The sequence below is a fragment of the Labrus bergylta genome, chromosome 7 (genome assembly GCF_963930695.1).
Source record: "Labrus bergylta chromosome 7, fLabBer1.1, whole genome shotgun sequence".
NCBI classification, from domain to species: Eukaryota; Metazoa; Chordata; class Actinopteri; order Labriformes; family Labridae; genus Labrus; species Labrus bergylta.
This window is the reverse complement of record NC_089201.1, coordinates 8,754,372-8,775,244: the sequence shown is the minus strand read 5'-3', so window position 1 is coordinate 8,775,244 and position 20,873 is coordinate 8,754,372. Positions and strand designations below refer to the sequence as shown.

Below are 20,873 nucleotides of genomic sequence, written 5' to 3'. Positions count from 1 at the left end.
GCACCTAACTCAGGGTTTCTGTACTGTTGTACACATGCACACATGTAATGCAGCAGTGGAATGTTATTTAAAGAGCTGCTCCATAAGGACGAATAAGGCTCCTTCTCGGGAAGAATGATTATACCTTTTCACTCTCATATCTCAGCTGCTCAAAGCTGCCTGTTTGAAAGGACAAAGGAGCAGAGGGCAGGAGGGAGACTTGCACCAAAAGATCAGGAATGAAAAAGAAGAGTGAGGAGGTTGAAGGGATGAGTCACAGAGGCAGGGACGAAAACGGATGGAAGCAGGGAGTGGTGTGATGAGTATACGGATGTGAGTGTATTTGTAATATGTGCATATATATAGGAGGGTACTGTTTGTTAACTGCCAAGACTCCTCGAGCACTACATGTGCTGTTCAAACTCTTATCTATTTTAGATATTGTCAATCCACCTCTGTCACTTCCTAGAATGACATGTTGACACAGTTCAGTTCCCTCATGCCCCAGTTGAATTATGTGGGAGAGTTATAAGGATGAATCAGCCTGTGAAAACACTCTATGAATGAATTTTATGTAACACGCTGTTCTTGGAGGTTGTAATGAAGGGCTTGTAGGCGAGACTGCTCCGTAGGCTGGGAGTCAGAGGGTCTTCTTGTCTACTGTATGTGTTCGTGCACTGAAGGGATATGAATGGGATTATACTGATCTGAGCATAGCACCGTGTGGTCGTCCAGACAGACCCAGGTGGTAACAGCTACGCTCCATTTACCTCAGTGTTATACAGTCAGCTCTAATTTGCTATGATCTGTTCAACAAGCACAACGATCCTTCTGGTAACAGCAGTGACCTTAGGCAGTTCTTAATAACATGCTATTAATAGTTTGGTACTTGTCAATACTTACAGAGCTCAGTAGAGGAAAAAACAGTGTAAGAGGGAGGAGAAAACAGGCACAGTGAGACAGAAGAGCTGCATTGTGTCTCCCTCTAAAAAGAAGAAAAACATGTCTTTCAAGAAAAGCACACAGATTCACAGGAGATACAAGGTCTTGTCACAGTTGTGTTCCTATACTTGCAGATTTGCACATTATGTGTGTTATATGTCGTATTGTTGTGGTCTGCTTGCTTCCGTCTTATTTATGCAGTCATTGTGGGCTTAAAATATAACTAATTCCATCACAGCTGGAAATAAACAACAGCACAATGACAACTTGAGGCTGCAGAGAAACAGCTTTATCCTGCACAAATCTGCAATAGCTACATTTGTCCCTGGTGGTGTGCTGAGATGTGCATCTCATTAGTAGTTTGCATCACTGTGAATATCATAGGAATGACTAAAAAAAGAACCTGAAGCAACATTAATACAGGCAGACTGGGAGGATGGAGGAGTCGTGCTAATGGTGGTGTGGGTGATATGGGGTGTGGGTGATATGGACAGTGGGTCTCAGTGGGCAGAGTGACTGAATTGGTTGGAGTCACACATAAACTGACAATGTGCAGTCTGAACTGCTTGACACTGCCATGCACAGTTCTATAATATGTGAACAGGCTCACACGTCCAGGACAGTCAGTCTTTGTTGGTGTTAGCAGGGAAAAGATGGAGGTCCAGACAGACAGATAGATCTACTCTGAGAGTCAGTAACATCTAGAAACTGTAAGCAAATAACTGTAAGTAAATAAGCAAATCCATTTATGAAGAATTCTTTTCATCTGTTTCAATGAGAATAATATTTTTTTCTGTTTCTCTTTTTCCTCCTTTCTTTCCAAATCTCCTCTTCTCTTCTCTCCTCCCTCTCTACTCCTCCCCCTGCAGAGGACGAGCAGGTTGTCACAATGAAGGAGGAAAATCTGTTCCAGCGGAGGTTTTCTCTCTGCCCTAATGCCACCTCACCTCCCAAAATTGACCCCCGCTCCCTCACCCGGAACCTGTCTTATGGAGGAGACAATGACCTCTACAACCTCAGCCCAGGTAAAAGGCTGAGAGGTCAAAACGGACAAATGAAAGTTATAAATGACATGATGTTGTATTTTAATGACGTGTGCCATTGGATTCCAGTCACTGATATGATGGCATACTGACATACCAGCTGCTGCTTAAAGGCTGCGTTTGGAGCTGCTATGCTTTAATTGTTTGCCATCAGGTTTATCCACAGAGTACATTTGTATGTGACTTAAGTGTTGTGGGTTTCCACCAGGCAGTGACACAGACAGGAACAGCCTCTCCATGCTGAGTAATGAACTTAGTCCTGCCCAATCACCAGGCAGCAAGGTAAGAACACGGCTCCTGATAGGGAAGCTCTTCAACTATTCACTGTGACCTCCTATTTAAATGATCAGACCGGAGAATGATTACAACCTCTTGTGTTGTAATTTTTTTCTGGAAAATAACCCCCTTTATAATAAATAACGTGATGAAAAGCTATGAAAAGCTGGGCCATGGTGGAAACTGTGCATCAGTGACACACACCTTTTATTCAATAACCCAGATGTGCATTGTCCTGGTTCTGCCTATCTTGCCTCTGTTATATGAGTCCCAAAAATCTCCCCCATTTCCAATCGATAGGTATTAGAAGTGGTCAAATACTGTTTCCAACGGCAACTGGATAATCTCATCTTGTCTTGTCTCCTCTGTGCTCTTGCTTTGCCTTACGCTGCAATAACGCCTATTAAAATGGGAAATCATTTGCAGGCGCGGCTGCTTCTTTGGCCCTTTGTCCTTCCCTACATCCTGAAAGCTCTTAAGGGACAATAGGACACAAAGCACAGTCTTAAACAAGCATGTTGTCATTCATACAAGGTTGAAATAATGTGAGAGAATAGACAAGACTAATAGTAATTCATTTTATTAATTATTTTTTGTTGTTGTTTTAGCTCAGTTTGTACCAACTAGTGGCTAAGTAATAACATGTAACAGTGAAATAACAACATAATCAAGCACCGAGACTGTCTAATCAAGGAGGTTGGTGAGTTTGTGGTCACAACACCACATCTGAAGGTCTGTCAGGTTACCCTGGGGAACAATGTAACATGTACAATGTAGTGTCCGAAATACAAACAAGACCTGTTAGTTAACTGTCCCAATGCTACATTACATTGCTTTTGTGATTGCTCTTCATAGATAATTTGTCAATTTTGATGAAAGAGAAGTATTTTTCTGTATCTTCTATATGAGTTGTAACAGTGTCTGTCTTGAGTTAACTCTCCTCCCCTTATCCCTGGATGACTCTCTCCTGTACCCCTTCCCTCCCTCCCTCCCTCCCTCCTCCAGTCGGAGTCCAGGATGTTTAATGGTGTTGAGAAGGACTGCCCCTCCCCAACAGAGAAGCTAGCCAGGAAGGAATCTCTTAAGGTACACACACACACTCCTGGCATGGGAAGTATTTACTAAATAGTGAGCATTACTTTGGAGTTGAATGCTGTCCTTTTTCTTTTCGGTATCTCTGTCATCGTAAGCTCTGTGCGTTTTTAAATGTGTTCCATTTTGTGTTTCTATGTCATCGACACTGAATCTTGTTAGTGATAGTAAAAGACAGCGGTGTGCCAACATGACTGTAAGCGTTTGTTTTACTCTGCTTCCACCTAGTGTTGGTCCTCTTAGATCAGCTATCTGACCTGTTAGTGATGACTCATTCATGTGTTGTTGTTTCAGGTCCAAAAGCAAAATTACAGACAAGAGAAGAAACGTGCAGCCAGAGAACTGTTCACTGCACTGAAGGACCCCAGTGTTGTCATCATGTCCAACTGGCTAAAGGCATGAAAAGTGTCTATAAAAAAGCTTTACTACATTGACGACGGCATATTGATAAAGATATTCTGACTTTAATCATTTTATATTGGCATCCCAGTTATAATTTTAAAACTTGTTTTTACCAATAATCTCCAATAATGAAACAAGTCTACACTGTGTGCATGTGGTTAGTTTGCACTCCCCATATAAAGAGGCTACAGTCCTAAATAAAATAAAATCAAATGATAAACTTTCAAGTGCTACCATGATGTTTTGATACCATTTCATCTCATCCCTCTTCCTTCTGTAGATCCGCGGCTCTTTAAAGAGTTGGACCAAGCTGTGGTGTGCCCTGAAGCCTGGAGTTCTTTTGATCTACAAGACCCCTAAAACAGACCACTGGGTGGGCACCATCCTTCTCAGTGCATGCAAGCTGATTGAAAGACCGTCAAAGAAGGACGGCTTCTGCTTCAAGCTCTACCACCCGCTGGACAAATCCATCTGGGCTGTCAAGGTCAGAAATGTTTGCAGGCTTACTGGCTCCTAAAAAAACAGTATTAACAAAAGATCCAGAATTGTTCAGAGATAATACTGAGAAGGTCTAAATATTATTTACTCAGTACTATAATAGATTAAATAATAGATACAGTAACATATTAATAACAGTAAGAACTGCTTTAGTTTAAAACACGTGTCAAACTCAAGGCCGGCAGGTCGAACAATTTTATCTGGCCTGCAAGATTATAGCATTTTTCTATCATAACTGGCACTCCGGTATATAGCACACACACACTGATACTACAAATACCAGAATGCACGGCAACTGCCAGTGCAAACAATGACAAACCGGTCCCCACCGCTGTGTTCTCAGCTGCACACTGTGCAGTTAAATTGAGCACACGTGACAATTACGGTAAGTGATTTTCTGACTTGTCGCTCAGAAACTTCGATTTGAAATGGTGAAAGATGTGTTTGCAGTTTACATGCATAGAGCCCCTGTACACATCCAAATTGAGCTGATGTAACTCTGATGTAATGCCACACTCAAGAAGTCTGTGTGGCTGCACAGATCTCACACTTCATATCTGAAATAATTCCCCAACTCCGCCTACAATCTGCTCGAACACTTTGCATGTTTAGAAGCACATGTATGTGTGAACTACTTTACTCTGATGAAGGTAAGCAGAACCTCACACAGGTGTCTCTCAATAAAGCACACACTTTATCCTGACTGTTTTCACTTCTTAACATCTTTTCTCGCAGATTAGATACCAAACATTTGGCTTTGCTTAAATACATGTTTTATTTTCATTTTTTCTTGTTATCACAAAGTAGTGTTTGTGGTTGAAATATTTGCACATTTTCAAAAGATTAAGTTTTAGATTGCCTGTTTTAAAGCTGGACTGGCTGGAAGGAGACAGAAAAAAAATATGTTTTAGGAGCAGTTAGGTTCATATTTATGTTAAAATATTTTGTCACATTACCTCTGATGAACACGTGATCATTTTGAGTCCGTCTTTCCATAAATGTTGACCCTGTTTCAGCCTCAAGTAAGACCAAGGTTTTAGATTTACCCTCAGGTAAATTAATGTAAATAAATCCACTAGCAGTCTATTCAGTGTTTAGTCATATTGAGTTTGACAAAAAATGTGTCCGGCCCCCAATGAGGTCTCATTTTACACCCCCCCCCCCCCCCCCCCTGCTTAATATGAATTTGACACTCTGGTTTTATAGCAACAATCAATACAAACACTGAAATGCCCCTGTAGCTGTGGTTGCAAATTGCAACTTTAGTGCCTTCTTTCAATTAATTATCCTGTGTAGATCCATGATCTTCCTCCATTATGCTCACAGCTTTTGAGGGAGCCATTTGTTTCTGTTGGTACAACATGATTTAAGTGGCATGAGGCGTGACTCACTGTGTTATCCATATGCTCAGGGTCCCAAAGGAGAGAATGTTGGCTCCATCACGCAGCCTCTACCAAGCAACTACCTGATCTTCAGAGCAGCATCTGAGTCTGACGGTGAGGATTAAGTGTGCTTGTTTCAGTTACAAGCTTGTGCCTTTAATGAATTATAAGATCGTTCCTTCCCTTCTCTAAAAATGGGTCTGTCTCTCCAGGTCGGTGCTGGATGGATGCCCTGGAGCTGGCTCTCAGCTGCTCCAGTCTGTACAAGCTGACAGCTAAAGCAGGGAGAGAGGCAGATATCAGCACGACTTCAGAGTCGTCCCATATACTCCACCTGCTGCAGTCAACTGCACTCACTGAATCTGAGCTCTTACAGTAAGTGTTTCACTCATGTATCTGTCTACAAGGAGCCTCTCAGATATCAATTATCTCCGCCTAATTTTTACCAGCGTTTGTTAATTTATACTCAATGTCTTCCTGCCAATTCCCTCAAAAAGCTGTTGGCATTTATACCAAACACAATATGCTGTATTGTTTATGCAGAAGTCATAAAATCCCAGATGGTAGACCTAGGAAAACTGTATAGAACAGAAATACAGCCTAAAAGCATTCAATTCCAAAGTATACTTCTATTACATCCTGTCCTAACAGGCTCATCAGCTGGGTTCAATAGTTCTCTATGAGAGTGTCTTAACAGCCCCAAGCAGTGTGATGGAACGCCGCAGTTTTTACCTCGATGTCTCCTTACTGTCACTTGCGTATCATGGATAAGGAAGAAGGGGTCTCTACAAAGCTCTGACATTTGCTTTTCTCACTCAACAGAGCTGTTATGGGCTACACCCGCTAAAGACACTGAAGTGAATCCTCCTAACACATTATCATAACAGAGCATTTTAGCTTTTTTTAACAAAGTGGAGATAGTGGTGCATGTATCCATATCAGCGTTAAAATGTTGTACTTCGACTTGTGTCGACACCAGAGATTTTTTTTTTTTAAATGTTTAAATATTTGACATAAACCAACCAGCCTCAAATGTAGCAATTCCACGTAGCTGGCTCCAATTAGAAGAAAAACACATTTTTGTAAATGCTTATCAACACGAATACAGGGAAAGTATTAAAAATAATGATCCTGCAATTATTTTTCATATCAAATCTTTGAAAGTAACATTCACTCATTATGTACCCATAACCAATATCATCCTTCATCCTCAAAATAAATAAAAAACAACTTTCATCCTGTAAGTCTCTGTTGCACAACTGTCACAGACTGTGTCTGATCCTGCAGGAGGATGGCACTGAAGTCACTCTGCCTGTTGTAGCTTCTTAATAATCCCTCAAAACCGATGTCCTCGCCCGCACAGGGATTTCAAATTCACCTTGATGGTGATAAAATTAGAATGTCTGTTTTACTTTGCTATTTTTGTAAAGCTAAGCTTGTGATGATTATGCTGTAAGTTTGCCTTCCTGCATGTACGTATATACTATATATTGCGTACATGGGAAAGAGTGTGTGTGTGATACACAGAAAGGTGTGTGTATTTCATAGACATGTATAAATATATGGGAGCAGAATGAGTCTTTTCTCGTGTGCATCATCATATTTTCATTTAAACATTTGAGCAAAAAACACAAATAAAAACAACAACTGGTTGTCATGTTTGCTCTATTGATTGTATAAAGCACCTACATTATATAGTTTTCTATTATGTTTGAAAAGCCTTTTGAGAAAAGAGTCAAGGGGTGCAAGTTAAGCTCATTCAGTAGAGCAGACCCATCACATACAGAGGCCTTAGTCCTCAACACATCTGCCCTGGGTTTATCTCCAACCATCAGCCCTTTGCTGCATCTCTCCACCTACTTCCTGTCTATCTTTATCAATCTTTACGGGTGCTACATTATGATATAGATACCATATAGATTCTTAAATAGCAGCCTGATCTTTGACAACACAAAGATTTAAAAAACAAGAATCACTATAGTCAGGATGTGAATGTTGTTTCTTCAAGTTGATTTATTTTGAGTTCTCTCTTTGCATCTTTTATTCAATTCAATTTATTTTAACCTATTGAGCAGATATCATACATATTTAACCTCAATGTCCTTTTCAGTACTACCAAGAACAATGTTGTATTGTTACTTTACAGAAACATTCACAAAAGGTGCAGATTCATCTTTGTCCTCCTTTACAAGCGCTGGTACTTTTCCATCAGAGATATTTTCCCATTGCTTCCTGAAAGCATACATCCCTGCTCACATACCGTTGACATCCTACAGACGACATCCCTTTCCTTCCCACCCCCCTCCTTCCCTCCCCTCCTCCATGGCTGAATAGAACCCTCCCTCGAGCCATCCCTAGCACTCCCTCCTCTTCTGCTCCTCTCCAGGCCAATCACAGCAGCCCGTATGATCACATGACTGACAGAGGAGCAGGAAGATGGAATAGAATGAGAACTATACACCGCCCAGAGAGAGACGACAGCAACCAGGCTTTCGAACATAAACAGATAACACACACACATTGAAACACAGACAGATACACACATGCATGCACACATTCAGGAAGCAGGCGCAGTGAAGTGGAGGAAACAAAACCGTAGCTCTTAGTGACGAGAATACAAAACATTTAAGGATCTGTGTTTGGATTTGCCGGGGTCATCTGTGGTGTTTTGATTCCTGTGGAAGAGTTTGTCTCTATGCTGTTTGTCTTTAAGGTAGGAAAGCTGCTCCGGTTTTAGGGCGTGTATAGGTTAATATATAACATGACTGGTTGGTGAGTGTCTCACTGAGCGCTCGGGAATGTGACCGTTCTTGTCTGTTGAGCCCTCAGGCAATATGAAAATTGAACTCCCTTCCATTTTGTGTCACAGATAATAGTTTTTCCTTGTTTTCTGTGACTCTAATGCCTGAACGCTTATGACATACTGCAATTAGGTTTTCCTTTTGAGTGTTTGTGTGTGATTGTTTGGATTCTCAGTAAAGCGAGATAGTGAAATACCCGTCTTATCCCTAATCATTCCTGTTTCTGTCTTCTGATGTTTCTCATTTGAATGTATTAGTGTCTGATTCAGGATCATATATTTCAACTGTCTGACTTATAAAAGGGCTCTAAGATTGGAACCAAGATGTTCCCTTTTAGTTATTGATTTCACCTCATTCCCCACCCCAACCCGTGCCTTCCTCTTCCCCCTCTTACAGTCTCGCTTCTCCTTTTTCTGTCCATTTTGAAGCTGAAACCTGACTGTCTTAACCATGTTTCTCTTTTCTTTTTCTCTGAACTTTGTTCTGGTTATAAGAGTGCTGACATATCTAGGTCAAGACTGCACAATTCCACATGAAGACAATGAGAAATCAGTAAAGGATCCAGTTGGAATTTGTTATCTCTCTACTCTGTTGATGAAAGAATGCACTTTGTTCTGTATCTGTTGCTCTGTATGTTAAGTAGATGCAAATACATGTATTACCTTGTATGTGTAACCTAATTATAGCCAGTAACATTCAGACCAGCTAAACAGTTGGAAATGAGGGAGATGAGAATGCAAATACATGCAGATGTTTCAGGTTAGTCAGGATTTAAAAGTGGATAGTCTAACGCTCAGAGATTGAGCAGGGATATACAAGGGGCCGATCTGAACACATTTCACGTCCGTTTAGACGCATGGAGACATTTCCTGTGCTTCTTAAAGGTCTGCATCATTAATCAAGACTCAATCATTAAATCTCTGGCAGCAGTTACTTATCAGTTACATTTATGTAAGTTGTTTGTAATATTACGAGTCATTACCCTCCTTCTATTGCCTAATTATGCTCATTAAAAGTTGCTTGAGTTTCCACACTCAGTTGAATATTTCATGGTAATGTCTTTCTAATGATGTGAGAGCAACTAATGACACCACTTTAGATCTATAAGTTATATGGATTATTCCTTTACCTTTTTTTTGTTGCTTTTTTACCAAACTTCCTGAATAAGTATGTCGGAGCTTAACCAACAGCTGGAGTAGAAGTAAGTTTTATATTAAGTTTGCCAGATGTAACCCTGCTGTCCTTGTTTCCTTTTGTTCTATCAGGTTAAATGACACTGTGCTGCTGGGCAATCACCACATGGAGCATGATGGCTTTTCTGACAAATCTGAGCGGGAGGCTCATGACGACTGGGACACTCCGGCCAATGAGAATGGTGGTAGGCTGACAGGGGAGAGCGACATGGACCAATCAGACGAATTGTCCCCCGGCCCGCAGGCCACAGGCTATGTGGAGCAGAGCACAGAGGAGATGGCTGAGGTAAAATAAAAACAAATACATCTTTACATTGAACTTTGAAGTATTTTGTTGTAACCTGTTCTAAAGCAGTTTCTTGCTTGTGTTTTGGGTAGCTCTTATTGTGCTCCACAGTTGTCTTAACCCTAAGACCAGTGACCCCAAAATTATGAAAATGAAGCCTCACTCATGTTCACAAGTGTCTGTGTTCAGGCTGGGGAGGCGTCCCAGGTGGAGACAGTATCAGAGGAGCATAAGGGTCTCATATGGACCCTGCTGAAGCAGCTGCGGCCGGGCATGGACCTGTCTAAGGTGGTGCTGCCCACCTTCATCCTGGAGCCTCGCTCTTTCCTGGACAAGCTTTCTGACTACTACTACCACGCTGATCTGCTGTCACAGTCAGTAACTCAAAGTCCCTATATTGTGTGTTCATATGACAGTGTCTAAGATGTTTCCCAGCCAAACACTGAAATCATCTGCCTGTGTTGCTTGCCATAACTCTGTCTCTCTATCCTGCCACAGAGCTGCTCTGGAGGAGAGTGCATACGGTCGGATAAAGCAGGTTTTGAGATGGTACTTGTCCGGCTTCTACAAGAAGCCCAAGGTAAGATTTATTTACTCAGTCAGATGTCAGATGTCTCATTACGTTCACTGTTACACATATGATTATAAGATTTAGAGGATAAATAAATACAGCAGAAATCAAGTAAATCCTCTGTAAATGTACAATGAATGAGAAGCGTGAGTCCCACCAGCTGTACTGTTGTCAGAGCTGTGTTTACATCATGTTTACATGGACATCCCAGCCTTGCATATGAAGCTGTTTTAATCAAGGACTAGAGAAAAGAAGAATAACATACTCGCTGCTTTTTTGGATGTCACACAAGTGTTTTCGATCACGGTCATTCAGTGTGCAATGTGAAGCTACGAGTTCACCAAAGTGTGCTAACATTAACCTGCTAACACAACAATGCAGGCCATAAGTGATTGCAGCTCGAGCAAAAAACAATTTTGTCTGCCACTTGCGCTTAATGGTGATTAATGATGGTGCGTTCTAATTCATAACTCCTTCATGCGAACATGAGTGGAGAGGGGTTAGAAGAGAACGGAGGGTTCAGAAGAGTGGAGGCGTCGCCAAACAGCAATTTGTTTGATTTAATACTGGTGCTCAAGGGCGACATCTACTGGATCAAAAAGTAGCACATCCTTCCTTTAAGACTTGTTTCTGGATAAAGACTTGAAGAAGATTATAGATGAGTAGAAGTTCCACGTTTACCTCTCTTCAAACTATTGTCAACAAAGACACAGCTTATTAATGAAAATGAATAAACAATTAGGTCGACTTTCTCCCAGTTAATAGACCAGCAGTATAAAACAAATACACCAGTACTATATGATAAATCAGCTACTGTCAAGCTCTTGGATGTGGACGATCCCTCTCAGTTATATCTTGACAAACCATCTTCAAACATGATTATCTGTGATATTATTCTTAGCTGCCTGAAAAATAACTTTGTCCTGCATCTTTCTCTGCTGCAAAAATAGCAGCAGCACTTACCACACTTCTCCTCTCCTGAGTTCTTTATTTCCTCGGTGGCAGTGTTACAGCCATCATGAGCCAGCAGATAATGCTTGTAGATTAAACTGGGCTTGCTCAACACTTTTTGAGCTGACTACAACCAGAAGATTCCCAGGTGATGGATGGGTTGAAAGCTGATAACCTTTCATTATCTATAGGCTGTGTGCCTGCAATACTGAGCAGTGTTTCCTGCTGAATTATTTAGTCCAGTCAGTGTTGATGTATTCCAGAGCGGTGCTTACTATCTGTGACTTTTTCAAATCTTGCTGATGAGGCCGGTTTGGTCCAGCTGCACTGGGTCTTGGTTAATTCTGATCTTGTGTAACTAACACAAAACTATACCTTTCTACATTTCCTTTAAGAGATTACTTTGATACTGACTAACATACTGTTTCATGTTTTTCATCTTCCAGGGTCTGAAGAAGCCTTACAACCCGATCCAGGGGGAAACATTTCGTTGCTGCTGGCTTCATCCTCAATCTGACAGTTGCACTTTCTACATAGCTGAACAGGTTGAGTCAGATTCATTGCTTGAACACATAAATGCACTCGACAAGACTCATCTTGTATGAGTCTGTTAACAGACATCTGCAAACAAACAAAGAATATACCTGTGAAATGCAGTTTGTGTAAAAATCAGCACCTGCAAAAACAGTTTGTGACAGCTTTGACTCTTTCTGCTGCTCAAATGACTCTGTCTCTTTCCTCTGCCAGGTGTCCCACCATCCGCCGGTCTCTGCCTTTTATATCTGCAATAGGAAGGATGGTTTCTCCATCAGTGGGAGCATCCTGGCCAAGTCTAAGTTCTATGGTACACATCACACCACAACATTTTGTCACAACTGAACAATCTGCTGAAAACAATGCACATGTACTGGTCTCATGTTAATGGTTTGATCACGTTAGTCCGTGCATGTTGAGATTATTTCCACTCTTTCTTTGAGGCAGGACAAATAGCTGTCAGCATACACTGTTTGGATGTTGTTCTACAAGGAAAATAGTGTTCCTCGATGAAAGTCTTTCTATGTCACTCTGCTGCCGTAGGAAACTCTTTGTCTGCTATTCTGGATGGCAAGGCCAGGCTGCTGTTTCTGAGCAGGGACGAGGAGTACATCATCACCATGCCGTACGCCCACTGCAAAGGTGAAAGAGCCACAGTAAATGGGATGATCACTAGTTAATATCTTCATGTTTTATTTTAACAGTCGCAGTAGGTTTCTGTTGTTGATTATTCCACATCATCTCTCTCTCTTGAAGAAACTGTTCTGTGCTCAAGTTTTTATTATCCTTCAGTGTTTAATAATGAAAAAGATGGTAATTGCTGTTAGGTTGATTACAATCCAGTTAAAAAATTCAAAGACAAATGTTACCTTCAGATTGTATCAAAAGGTACTGAAGCTTTGAAACAAATGTTGTATTTTAACCAAAGCTGCTGCGAACGAAAGACAAGAGAGCACCATTATAATTGAACACATTGTGGTTGTGCAATTAAGACAGTGTGCTCGCAATTTTTGGTAATTAAAATTAATCATGACCCAATATTAGGTGTGTAGGACTTCTCTTATGTTGCTGTGATATCGAAATAGGTATCAAATTGTTAGGTGACAAAGTGAATGAAATAGTGTGTGAGGTCTTTTTGCCTGTATGAGATGTTTAGTATTATAAGGTCTCTGACATTCCTCGTCAATTAAAAGAAATCCCATGATGTCATCTCTGCGCACTGACAGACAAAAACGCATCATGTTGATTACAGCTAATGGAGGAATTTTTTCTTTTTTTAACTTTCTTACCTTAGTTAGCACTTTTTTTTGCCCCATCAGGCTATATGTGACATCACTCCTGTTCAAGAGGTCAAAATACCAACTCAAATTGTAATCAGCCCACTGTGACTCATTTTGAGTGGGCTCTAGTTTTTGCTGGAAGCTTCTGTAGCCGTTGTGTCTGACCTTTCAACCCTCGGCTTTGCTCCCAATTTTAAACCTCAGAAGACAGAAGGACAAAATTAGAGACAAATGATGAGTAGAATATGTCGGACAGATTTTCTAGATATTATCCAATGTACATGGCTCTTTGTGGCTAGTTACTGTATATGTATTTGTTTTGGTTTTAACAATCCTGTATCTTTGCCTCCTGCAGGGATCCTGTACGGCACCATGACATTAGAGCTGGGAGGAAAGGTTACCATTGAGTGTGAGAAGACAAAGTGTTTAGCAGAGCTTGAGTTCAAACTCAAGGTATATCTGTACATCATTTATGTTTGTAAAAACACTTTAAAGATTTTTTTGTACAGCTGACTTGTCAGCGGTTAATGCTGTACACCCTGAGACAGCAGCAGTTTATCATAAACATGTTCTAACTTTGACTCTGTGCGTTGCAGCCTTTCCTCGGAGGGTCCAGCTCTGTGAATCAGATCAGTGGAAAGATTTTTCTCGGAGAGGAACTGCTGGCTACTGTTGATGGACACTGGGTGAGAGCTCTAACCTTTGTCCTTGCCTCTACCTTCCTCTTAAGTTCACCTCTAAGCATCCTCCCCTGCCACTTACTTAATCAGTATTCTTCAGTTAATCAGAAATCATGATGTATACTTGCATTGTGGTCTTGCTACACTTCCTTCATCACAGAATCACTGTACTGTGATATTATGGCTACTGTGTGACTTGTGTTGTGTATCATATCGTATTATTAAGAGCTTGTTGAGTCCAATCCCGGGTTGTAAACTCGTGGCAGAATTGTTAAGAGGAGGGTTTGGAAGGGAGGCTTGGAGTACACTTAGAACACCCCAAAAAAAAAGAAAGTATGAGAAGGTTTAACATAAAAAAACATGTAAATATTGACAAGGTGTTTGAGTGTTTCCTCACTGTGAACTGAGCAGATCCAGGGTTGCTCAATTGCATGGCGTGCTGTATTATCATCTCCCCCCCACCCCTGTTGTTTTTTTAGCAAATTTGCAAGCAATAATAACTGGACTGCAAGATTATTTTGATTGTGGCTTTTACTTATTTTGATATTTAATTAACAATGTTGTGACAACAAGTGACAGAGGCAAACTCTACTGTCACAGAGCAGAGCTGCAAACAGTAGACAGCGACTGCTGCGGAAATGAAGAACTGTCAGCAGCACTAACAGCAAAAGAATCACCTCCTCTTAGGCGCAAGACAGTTCAAGTTTAAAACGGGTTCAGTACGATTTGGCTAAAGAATACATAACCTGAGAGAGAGACATAATCCCAGAGAGAGAGAGAAGACGCTGATACGCCACATGGACCTCACTGAGTTTTGGGCCAGTTGAGCCTGTTTTCACATAAAATACTGAGCCTGTCGTTATGTATTCTGTAGTCAAATTGTTCTGTACCAGTTTTAAAAAATTAACTGTCGTGGTTATACCTGTTGCTGCCATGACGGTGCTATAGTTCAGCACCATGTGCTGTGTAGTGTTTGCTGCGCTCTGCTGCAACACCATGATAATCGAAAGTCACAATCAAAATAATCTTGCGGGCCAGATACTATTTGTGAAGTGAGAGCTCAAATTTAATGTGTTTCCTCGTTTCACGGGAATCTTTCAAGCTGAAAGCTGAAATGGGGCTATTTGCTAAATTTCTATTGTTTCCGTCTGATCATGTGGGGTGATGTGACTTCACATGCGGTTGTGTCTCTGTTCTCTGCAGTTGGCTTGTTTACACTGCGTTAATTAATCTCAGCGGTTATCGCGGCAGCCTTAATCCTGACACTTAATGAGAGGTATGTATTGGGAATTGCTTTGAGTGATGTGACTGAATGTTTTGTTGCCTTCTTGTATTCAGGACGGTGAGGTGTTCATCAGTGAGAAACGCTCGGGCCAGCAGGAGACGCTGTGGAACCCGAGCCCTGACATCCGCAGCAGCCGCCTCAAGAGACAAGTCGTGCACCTGGAACAGCAGGGAGAGTTTGAGTCCGAGAGGTGATTCATTTGTCATTTATAGTATATGTAATGTGTAAATTCAGGTTAAAGATGTTCTTATCCAACATTTACCGGAAGAACACAAAGGTCAATCACTCCAACCCTGCTTACTTTAATGTCAGTGACGCACTGAAAGTAAATATTTATTTTCTCTTGATAGACTGTGGCAGCATGTGACCAGTGCCATCATGGATCGGGACCAGCTTAGGGCTACCCAGGAGAAGTTTGTCCTGGAGGAAGCTCAGCGGAAAGAGGCCAGGGAGAGAGGAGACAAAGCCTGGAACCCAAAACTTTTCCAACAGGACCCCGTCACCTCTGAGTGGACCTACAGACACATTGAGTAAGAACACACTCACACACAGGAGACAAAACAAAGGACAAAGCACACACTGTCAGCTTTTTAGATTTTTAGGTCAGTATACCAAGGATTGAACTACAAAGTTAGGACAAGAAAGACATAGAATCAATGGCATAGTGAGGATACAATTGCCCACATCCTGAACTTCATGTCTGTTTGGGTTTGTCAGCTTGCAGCCGTGGGACCCTGAGCGCTGTCTGGTTCAGTTTGAGAAGGACGGAGTGATTCAGACACATGAGAAGAGCCAGAGGCAACACAATGGACTCTCCTACAGCCACAGCTGGGCCAGCCAACAGAAGGTGAGCCAGACCAATCACAAGACTCCAAAGTCACATACATGTATTATTGATGTGTGTGTGTTAATAACGTTTAATAACATTTAAAAGCTACTTTATTTTCTGTCTAATCAGAATACTCCCAACACTGTGGTGCTCCAAAATAACGTGTCTCTATTTACAGGTTCAACATGTGTTCTGGTTTCTGTTTGTAGTTTGAGTCTTATTGACAAATCACAGATTTGCAGGCTCTATTGTATGCAGGAATAACAGTCCATATGGAGAGCAAAAGCAGGCGGACACAGTAATGACATCCTGGCTTCCATCTGGAGTAATCTGTGGGCAATTTATCTCTCTAAACAGATAGCTGCATGCAAGTGCACCTAGCAAAACTCCTTCCAAAAATATTCCACATTTTACTTGATCCTGATGCTGTTGTTTGTTTTTCAGGATCATTCTGCTGAAGTAAGCCAGGGCAGTGCTTCTGTGTTACTTGCTGTTTGTAATTAAACTAAGACTTCCCAGAAACAGATGAGCCCTCTGGGGGATGTAATGAAACAAGATAGACCTTCTCAAATAGCCAATTTCTCTGTAATACATTCGACGCGCTGAAAAATAAATCTTTGCCAGAAGTCTTTTTCCTCTAACTGCTGACTCCACGGTATTTACTGAAAAGTTGGACATTTTTCCTAGTGGCCTATATCTCCCTGAGAAGATAGCAGATGGTTTCCGGGATTTCATTTTTGCTGTCGATATTCGCTGCAGTGATGCCCAACAGCAGAGGTCACTGATTGGCGGACTGCGATCCGAATCTTGACCCACACATCTTTTATTTAATTCTGATGCGTGATTCTATTTTGACTTGTGCAGCTTTTTATTTATTTATGGTAATCTATTTTAAACGGCACAGCTTTTACTGGATTTCCAGCAGTGAGTTTATTTGCTCAGAAAGTCACAAACCAATTAATTCATTGTAAATCAGCCCATGTGATGCTTATCATCCAATCAGATCCTCTACTCGGTTTATCATTGAAAGTGGAGTGAGTCGGGTGTGTAGAAGAAACAGATACACACAAAGAATATCAGAGGAGAGTGATTTAGACACCGGAGGGGGAAATAGTAGTGAGAAAATTCATGTTGTTCTCTAAAACAGAAACAGACAGAGAACACAGCTTTCAATTAAGAATGGATGTTATATGTTCATTCACCACACGAACAATTTATAACATATACCCTATCTCTGTTCAACTGTCAGCATGTTGCATCAGTCATGGGTTCAATTAATCTGGAATAAGGCTTGACTAACTTTGGGCACATCTCCTCTGCGTCCTCCCAGGCTAAGGTGAACGGGAAACACAGGAAGGCAAGCAGCCAGCCGTCCAGCTGCAGTCAAAACACAGAGAGCAGCAGCACCACGCCAGAACCCACACACGAGTCCTCGGACAATGAAGGTGCGGCACACACTCACAGACACACTCAAAAGTAAACAAAGTTCAAAACTGTGGAACATAAAGCGTAATGATCTCTTCTTTTGTGTGCCCAGGGTTCTCTAATCAGTGTGCACGTTGCAGTAAAGAGGTGAAAGACATCGCCCTGATCGAAGCCTCCATCACATCCATACAGAAGACACAGCAGGACATCCAGAGGTAACAAGTTTACACACACATGAACACATTTTTATGAGTGATGGACAGATGTCTTTAGAGGTCAAAAGTACAAACATGATTTAACCTGGTTGGAAAAATCCTTCACTTGGATGAAAACATAAAAGCTGAAACATTTGTAAAGACCGTTCATAACCAGGATAAGGACGGTGCAAGATTTACCATTTTCTTAAGAAGCAGAATTATTTGATTAAAACAAACTGTGGTCAGTTTATCCTGAACAAAAATGTCTATTGTACGTGTTCTGAGGGTTTTTTGATGTGTTGTATTTTTTTTAATTGTATCATTGTTAAACACGTGTTAACCCTTCTCTCTCCTCAAAGGAACCTGGTGGCTCTGAGTCATCAGCTGACTCGTCAGAGAGCGTCAGAGGACGGGGTGTCATTGACGGGCCGTCACTGTCTCATCCTCTGTGTCGTGCTCCTCTCACAGCTCCTCCTCAACTACGTCTTCACCTGAGCTGGCTCCTCGGGGAGGAGTTTCCCTCCGACACTGATCTGTTATAACCTCCCTCCCAAAAAGCACAGACTCTTATCAGCAGAAGAGGACAGAGACCTCAGATCAGTGCTAGGAGGGCAACTTTATCCTCTAAAAGGGGAGTAGCATGGACATTTATAGCAATAAACACAGCCACAGCCACCGCCTGTCAGTCATCTGCGAAGAGGAACGGCACCCCCTAGTGTAGCCAGACTGAAACAGCATCGGCACACTTGCACTTTGGACAGAGGGAGGAAGGATGAGAGCCGAGCATGGCTCGGAAGTTTCGGAATAAAAAGGATGAAATGTATGACAGAGATGAAGAATGATTTTGTAAAAAAAAATGACAGAGAGGATGTTCACCATTCCTTAGTGTCTTTTTATATTGCCCTGCAATACTGTTTGTCTTGGTGTGCCTGTATATGTGTTCTCTTCGTATGTACAGCACAGTAGGCCCTATGGGTGCAGGCAGGTCAGATTTTCGGGCCTTAACGCTGAAGCCAAAAAGAAGATAAACAAACAGAAGGAAAATCTTCCAACAGTGCAATTCTGTATGTTTTGTATTCATTTACGCCCGATCACACTCTGTCTCGTCTTTTAATGATGATGATTTTACCAAAACAGTATTTATAATCCGAGAGGACAAAGAGTACTTGTTTACAGGGGAGCACTGTTTGTGTTTGTACTGACACATAGGAAGGAAGGAGGCAGGGCAGGGAGCCAAACAGTGTGTCTTTGTATCTGTGTGCCTGTAGTGCTGTAACAGAAGGGATAATAGCTTAGCACTGCTGTGGTGTAGACCATGACACCAGTGTGTACAATCAGTTACATACGGAAGCAGCGTGAAAAAACACAACAAAAATTAGTCATTTGGCCTGATAGAAGGGGCTTGTGTGTGTATCTTGGTCCATACCATGTTCAAGTGACTGTTTTAAGATGTAAACACTTAGCAATGAGTTGTTTGTTTTGTCTTTTAATCAAACTGTACATATTTGTCTGGAGGTCTGTGTTTGAAAAAGAGATTTCAGAATGTATTTATTGGGTGATTAACCTTGACTTTCCTAATCTAATTCAGCTTGGAGGATGGAGACCAGGGCTGACAATCGCTCTCCCAGGGTTGAGTGTGTTCGTCCTATGTGTCTGTGTGTCTGTGTGTGTGTGTGTGTGTGTGTGTGTGTGAGAGAGCACGTGTGTGTGAGTAAGCCATTATGGTTGTGCTATAAAAAAAGCCAGATCTGTGATCTTGACTTCACTGGTTTTTAGTCCTAGAGATTCAATCTCCATCTCCAGTACTGATCTAACTGACGGGAGTGAAGAGGCGAGCACAAGAAGGAAGTCGACTCTTTGAATGCTTTTATTTACACCTTAATTTGTTTATTCTTTTCCTGTTTTTCTACTCTACTGCCATGTTGTAGGGACTCTACATGCCAGATATTTTGTCATGATACTACAGAAAACATGATGTTGCCTGATGTTTTCATTCATACCTGTTGTGTACTGTCACACTACAGTAAAACATTTTAACCCTTACTGCTGCCTTTGACTCTTATTGATGTCTTATAATAGAAATATGGTCTACTTGAGTAATAAACAACAATAAATACCTAACTTTGTGGTAGAAATAAAGTCTTCTGCAGTCTAACAATCTCCACTAGAGGGTGATGTTGATGCGTGTTAATCATTGTCTCCAAACTGGGACTGGGATTCCCCTTTACATAACTGGGCTGGACCAGACAGGCTCAAAGATATTTGAAGCACTGGGGACAAATGAGAGAATGTTAGACTAGCCTAAACTAAAGGTGACAATCCTTCCTTTAATACAACACCAACAGAAGCCCACACAATGGACTTATCAACATAGGTGGCAACATTTTTGTAAAGACTGTGGGGGAATCAAGCTGCAGAGCCTTCACACAACCTGTGCAGGTGAAAATCTCTGCAGACGCCACATGGATCAACATCTCTGCCACACACACAGTTAAGCCCACATGAGAACAACCACCCAAGTTTAGTTTAGGAAGCCTCTCCCAGGTCATGAGGCCAATGAAGTGACTGGGATTCAACTACTGTTTATACATGATGGATACCTGCACTAATATTTCAAGAAGAGGTCAGTGTCCTGTTTTTGTGAACATAAAGATGAGTCAGTTATAAAGTATGTTTTTGACAAGAGCAGAATACTTCTCGATTCAAAGTTAGAATTAACAAATAAGGCATCTTAACAATTCTCTTTATGATTTCCTCAACCTTGATTCACATATTGGAAGACATCACAAAAAAAATCCTTTTGGCAGGGACGAAAGTCAATTGACTTGCCTTTTTGTGATCTCTGGTTATCTGCAGATGACTGTCAGTAAAGTTAATGATACTTAAAAGTGACAAGATTGAACTAGTCTCTCAATAATAGTTTGTTAAGCATCAAAAATTGATTGAAGCAGGTCATACGGAAGAAGCCAACAAAGACATCTTTGTCTGCAGACCATAACGTTTCTTGTACATCTTGTGAGTTAAATTTCAATCTCAGGACAAATTGTGTGTTCTAAATATGTGTTAAATTGAATCACATACTGAGTGTCTGGCGTCACCTGCCTCTACATGAGACCATGTGAATGTTGGAACCACCGTCTCATTCCTAAAAGCTTTACAGAGAAAGCCTTTGATGTGTGATGAGGTGAATACCTGACATATCACAGCGTTGAGTTTATCCAAACAAG

General features: G+C 41.3%; 1 protein-coding gene across 4 annotated transcripts in view; it reads left to right on the top strand.

The window, feature by feature from the left end:
• The window catches only part of osbpl5 (oxysterol binding protein-like 5), a 45,594-nt gene extending 25,905 nt beyond the window's left edge, over nucleotides 1-19,689 (top strand). For 2 of the 4 annotated variants that reach the window (XM_020641580.3, XM_065956677.1), the window contains 21 exons: nucleotides 1,791-1,946; nucleotides 2,173-2,246; nucleotides 3,246-3,326; nucleotides 3,627-3,728; nucleotides 4,015-4,218; nucleotides 5,644-5,728; nucleotides 5,827-5,989; nucleotides 9,681-9,894; nucleotides 10,084-10,268; nucleotides 10,393-10,474; nucleotides 11,863-11,961; nucleotides 12,164-12,260; nucleotides 12,494-12,592; nucleotides 13,586-13,683; nucleotides 13,827-13,916; nucleotides 15,249-15,385; nucleotides 15,546-15,725; nucleotides 15,913-16,042; nucleotides 17,355-17,469; nucleotides 17,562-17,664; nucleotides 18,006-19,689. In XM_020641580.3, coding sequence (XP_020497236.2) covers nucleotides 1,791-1,946; nucleotides 2,173-2,246; nucleotides 3,246-3,326; nucleotides 3,627-3,728; nucleotides 4,015-4,218; nucleotides 5,644-5,728; nucleotides 5,827-5,989; nucleotides 9,681-9,894; nucleotides 10,084-10,268; nucleotides 10,393-10,474; nucleotides 11,863-11,961; nucleotides 12,164-12,260; nucleotides 12,494-12,592; nucleotides 13,586-13,683; nucleotides 13,827-13,916; nucleotides 15,249-15,385; nucleotides 15,546-15,725; nucleotides 15,913-16,042; nucleotides 17,355-17,469; nucleotides 17,562-17,664; nucleotides 18,006-18,141 — 2,630 coding nt within the window. In that variant the 3' untranslated portion in view covers nucleotides 18,142-19,689. The remainder of the gene's footprint in view (nucleotides 1-1,790; nucleotides 1,947-2,172; nucleotides 2,247-3,245; nucleotides 3,327-3,626; nucleotides 3,729-4,014; nucleotides 4,219-5,643; nucleotides 5,729-5,826; nucleotides 5,990-9,680; nucleotides 9,895-10,083; nucleotides 10,269-10,392; nucleotides 10,475-11,862; nucleotides 11,962-12,163; nucleotides 12,261-12,493; nucleotides 12,593-13,585; nucleotides 13,684-13,826; nucleotides 13,917-15,248; nucleotides 15,386-15,545; nucleotides 15,726-15,912; nucleotides 16,043-17,354; nucleotides 17,470-17,561; nucleotides 17,665-18,005) is intronic. The other 2 variants (XM_065956678.1, XM_065956679.1) reach the window with 1 other exon arrangement.
• Nucleotides 19,690-20,873: the final 1,184 nt, after the last annotated feature.